The sequence below is a fragment of the Vigna umbellata genome, chromosome 8 (assembly GCF_029865625.1).
Source record: "Vigna umbellata cultivar VRB3 chromosome 8, Vumbellata_1.0, whole genome shotgun sequence".
Taxonomy (NCBI): Eukaryota; Viridiplantae; Streptophyta; class Magnoliopsida; order Fabales; family Fabaceae; genus Vigna; species Vigna umbellata.
The window spans coordinates 41618506-41623885 of NC_142172.1; the positions used below are offsets into that span (position 1 = coordinate 41618506).

General features: G+C 35.6%; 1 protein-coding gene across 1 annotated transcript; it reads right to left on the reverse strand.

Moving 5' to 3' along the window:
- Positions 1-635: 635 nt before the first annotated feature.
- On the reverse strand, positions 636-2839 carry LOC124834043 (plant/protein (DUF793)). Its single transcript, XM_047308671.2, has one exon. The coding sequence runs from the start codon at positions 2230-2232 to the stop codon at positions 1012-1014; it is 1221 nt and encodes a 406-aa protein (XP_047164627.1). The 5' UTR covers positions 2233-2839; the 3' UTR covers positions 636-1011.
- Between the last annotated feature and the right edge of the window lie 2541 nt (positions 2840-5380).

Here is a 5380-nt window from a genome sequence, read left to right on the forward strand (position 1 = left end):
AACGTATTGTAGCATTGCCTTACCCGCTGAATCAAAACTACGATATTTTCCAGCAGAAAAGGAGGGAGAAGCTATCAGAAAACCTTTCAAACACTTCCAAGTTCCAGCACAAATGTTACATCCACAGCCAATTCCTGATGACTTTAAAGAGATGTCATAAAGTATACATTGACCAGAGCTACTGTCACTGGCTCGAAATTCAATTCCGGATGGCAGTAACCAAGTCAAAGTCCACCAAATTCAACAGACAAATAAATCAGACACAGATAACAGATTATATTTGTGAGATTTCCAATTCAATATGTGATCTTACAGTGAATGGCTTAAGGGTGACACAGTGGTCTGATTTCAATTGACCAACCCAAATGATATTGCAAAATCTTTGAGGCCGTATTTTCCTAACACATGTCAATAGAGCAGAAAAAAAAAGTAGTTGACCAACATCAATGCCATTCCAAATTCAAGCCCACAAATGATAATGGAACAAAAAACAGACTTAAGCATATGAACGACATTGTCTTTTTCTACGTTTAGTACTTTACAGTTTAAAGGAAATTAAACAATCCCAAGACTGCAAAGGAAATAAAGATTGTACCATAATTTGGTCTTCCAAACCAAACAGAGATGTTAGTATATGAACCAAAGGGATTTGACTAATAAAATCACGGTGAAGCAAGTTACAGCGAAATTTGATCAGAAAAAAGCAACGTTACATGACAAAAACAAGAGGAGAGGAAAAAAAAGCATAGATCACAATGATCTACTTCAATATCCTACATTCTATACATTTTATATGATTTTTAAGTACAAGAATCCTTCCCCTTGCCATTTCCTTGCGGGTATAATCTTCATATCAAATTACCAGACTTTAATTTTCCACTTTTTATATCCATTGGTAATTGGCTTCTTCATTTAGTAGTATTCTATTTCCATAGAAGCAAAATTAAGTTATCACATAATCTCAACTTGTATTTCATTACAGCACCCACAAATAATGATGCGGGTAACAAATTATTCAGCACAGGTTGGCCTACCAAGAGAGTCAATCCCTTCTGTTCGACTGCGAACAATCTTATGGAAAACCTGCCTTACTTGGCGCTCCAAAGGGTCCAGCCCGTCTTTCAAAGCATCACAAACTTGTGAAACCTCCTGCACTATCTGTCTAACCTCCCGCTCTTTGTCCTCTGTCAACGGGAAGTACACAGAATCAGACAATTCATTCATCGATCTAGCACATTTCTCAATCTGATGAATCTCCCTGAGCAAGCCACAGGAATTCTTGCGTTCCCTCTTCTTTGATTCCTCCATGATCCTTTCGTGGAGAGAGAGTAATGCAGCAGCCCAAGAGAAATTCCTGGGAATGGTAAAGTGGACATGTAATCCGCGGTCCTGGCACGGAATTGCTGCCACAAGAGCCCACATAACAAACAACAGGATCGAATTCATGATGAACAACGTCATTGCAATTCCATTAGAAGCCACAAGATCATTTGCCTTAGGTGGATTAATGCTGCTCCCAATTGCTTGGAGCTGCTTGGCAGCAGACCAAGTCCGAGAAACACTCCATGAAAGCGATCGAAAATGCCCTAAAGACCGATGATGATAGCCACTACCGCTACTGTGACTGTGACCATGACTATGGCTGTGATGATGATCTTTATAACCAGTGTTGCGGCCAAAGGACCGGTTTCTGTTCGCAATTGAGGCATTAGAGTCCTTATCATCAAGCATCCCAATTGCCAAATCAGCGAGGGCCTTCCTAGCTCTTCGAAATTGGCCCTCGCCAATGCTCCTTTGATTCCCCAATGCATAGACAACAATCTCCAACAGCTTCTGCCATTGGCGAATCTGCTCAATCCCATCACGAATAGCGTTACAAACATCCAAAGCCTTAACACTGCGGTCAAAGTAATCAGACACCATGCGATCCAAGGGAGGTCTCAACACCTGTGTCTTCTGGGCACGGACAATGGCTCTGAATTCCTCTTGGCAACACAGGAAGCAATCAAGGAGCTTCCCAACCCACGAGACTGAAAGCAAATCATCAGGGGCAACCGAAGAAAGTTCCAAGAACCGGTCAGTGACGTTTTGCTGAAAAGATTCCATCTCAGCCTCCAAGCTTGACCCTTCCATGGAAATGGAGTGAACCTGTTCGCGACGAAGACTGAAAAATGAACGGCCAAAATGGGTTAAAGATGCAGGAGACGACCCTTGGTAGTCCGTCGCGGGCATTCTCGTACACAACGCAACTTAGCAAACCCACTCAATCCTCCTCCAACACCTGTCTCATGAAGCGAGATACCAAAGATTCAAACGAAACCAAATGTTCTCGAATTTTAAAACTTTTTCACCTCACTTTTAAAACCAGAAATAAAAAACTAAATTTCACACACTCAATTCACAAAGAAACTGATACCCCAAAAAAAGAATAATAATAACAATCTCAGGCTTAAAACTTCTAAAACTGCAATTTGAGACCGAGGAATTGAAAACCCAACATTTTCCTAGAAATTCGAAATTGAACTTCCAGAAACTAAAAAATGAATCCCCTCCAAAATGAAATTGTAGTCACTCCGATTGGAAAACCCAGAAGTGACAACCAAATTTGGGTTTGAATTTGAAACCAGTGAAACAAAAGAAGAGGGAGTTGAGAATAAAAAACACAAATCAGAATATTTCAAAGACGGAGAGAGAGAGAGAAGCAGACAAGGAAGTGAGAGAAGAAGAGAGAAATGTGGGGAGAAGTGAGGCATGGAACCCTAGTAGGAAGGTGAGGCTTATATTGGGGACAATTGGTCCGCGTAATACGGTGGTTGGAAAATAAAAACAGCGAAATGCGCAGAAACAAAAAACGAACCCACGAAAAAAAAAGGAAATCTATTTTCCCGGATTAGTAGTAATAAAGAGGTCTAGGTTTAAATCCAAGGTTAATTAGTGAAAATTTTAAGGTTGTAAGAGAAGTTTGAACGCGCACCCAACACGTATCCGACACGGTGGCAAGAACCAAGATTCTTAGTTAGCGGCGTAGATGCCAAGGAACAAGTACGGATTATATCTTCGCCGTTGATTTTACAAATAGGGACGTCTCAGTTATCAACCCTGTACAACAGCACCTGAAGACGGGAAGCGAAGGGTTAACGTAGTATTAAATAAACAAAATATTTAATGTATTTAAAATCGAAAAAAAAACAGATTAAATATTAATAGACAGAATAATAAGAAAATGTTAGAAGAAAATTTAGAATTTTTTTTATTTAATGATTTGAGGTTAGAGTTTGGAGCAACCATAGATGCGGCACCAGGTGGAGGAATGATGGGATTTGGTGTCACGTTGGGTCCGGGAAAAACACGTGGAAAACTTAAGCTCAAAAGGAAAATAATGCAGCCATTGCCATTGGGTCTGTTACAATCAAAGACTTCTGTGCACTCTATTATTTCCTCTCTTACAAAAAACTTGGATAAATGTATATATACATTATTTAAAAGTTAAAAGCATTAGCAAAATAATAACCAGTATTATTGATTAATTAAATGTTTTCAGAATATGGATAACATTTATGCAAAACTTAAAATTCAATAACATTAATGTAAAGTTTATTACACTAGCAAATTTTATTGTTTTTTAAATTCCAATACTGTAACCAACTCGCTTTTAATCCATATAATAAAATATTCTTTATATATTTGCAGATATTAAAATGTTAGCTAAATATTATTGTTAAGTTTATTGGCTTCAACAATCATTGCACAGGTAAAACTTTTTCTTGAACATTTAATACACCAGTATGACAAGAATTCAAATTCAAAATCTATAATCATATATAATTGAACTCATGTGATTGAAGATACAAAAATAGTAATGTAATATTTGCCTTTTTTACGTTGTGGAATTTTCAGAAAAGAAGCAATGGGAAGAAATGTGGGAAAGTGTAAAAAGAGGAATGGGTTTGTGAGAAAAGACGTGGCTGAAACAACCGAGTCTACGATGGCGCGTGAGGGACTGGGTCCGTTCATTCATACTTAATTTTTCGCTGCTTTCTAGAGAAAAAAAATTGAAATTACGAAAAGACTAATACCAAAAACTTTATTTTATAAATAATAATTGATTGAAAGGTTCAAAAGTGCAATGTATCTATTGAGATTGTAATTGGTGGGGCAAGCAATGGGTAGTAGTATTGTTTGCATTGGTAGCTATGATGTGATACTCAACTCTCTTCCATCATCACTTTTTTCTATTTTATATCTATACATCAATATCTCTTTATTTTACTTTTTCCTTATAGATAATGGTGTTTAAGTCATGACTTGGCCAACCACAAAGATACATCAACTTTAGCTTACCGCTTATCTTTTCATAACTAAATTGCAAAATACTTATCAATTTCTTAACTTCGAGTTATATTTGCAAGAAATTTTCCCTTAAAAATGTAATAGTCCAAGTTAGTAGGCATCAAATTACCAATTTTTTTCCATCATTTATTTAATAATTGTCACTTGCATCAATAAATTATACATATACTTGGTATTTAAAATCTTTCAAGATTTTGTTTCAAATATTTTTTTGAAGAAATATAACAATTACATTTATAGGAAATACTTTCAAATATAATAACATATACATATATAAATATTCTACTATAACATTATTAGAATTTTGTGATTTTACTTCTACTTTCTCTCCCACTTTGCATGATATTTTGCTCACATATATACACTATCATCATAGATAAAAATCACAACTACAAATATAAGGATAAGCTAGTGAAAATTAACAAATATTACACATGATAATTCCATCACCAATTAAAAAAATTAATATTTTTCATCAAATGTACAAAATCAATCTTTAAACAAGTTACATGTTCCCCCATTTATCACACTCTCCTCAACTCTATCCTAAATATTGTTAATCAATCAAAATTGCATTATAGATAAAACTCTTCATGACCATACAATTCTTTAATAGTGTGTGTATTGATTATGAATTCCGTATTAAGAGTTATCCTACGCTCTAATAATCATTCAGTCTCAAGTAAATAAGGGTGAGGTATGTGGTGAGAGGAGCAAGAGATCCTAATATAGAGATCCTAGTACAGAGACCTTGTGTATAATTAGGTGAAACTCATTACCAATGACTATGTAAAACAAAAGAGCCCACCATAATTACATAACTTGCTAAAGCCGGATATAAATACATGTATCTAGATGGTCAAGTCTAAAATGAATTATTGTATGTCTTAGGATTGATTGATATAACTTTACACATAGGTTAACATCCATGTTTTATTCTATGCACGTTTTTTTGGTGAATAAGTTTACCCTTTCATTTCCATCTATTTTTCTTTCTTATTTATAATAATCACTTTAATGGTGTGAACAT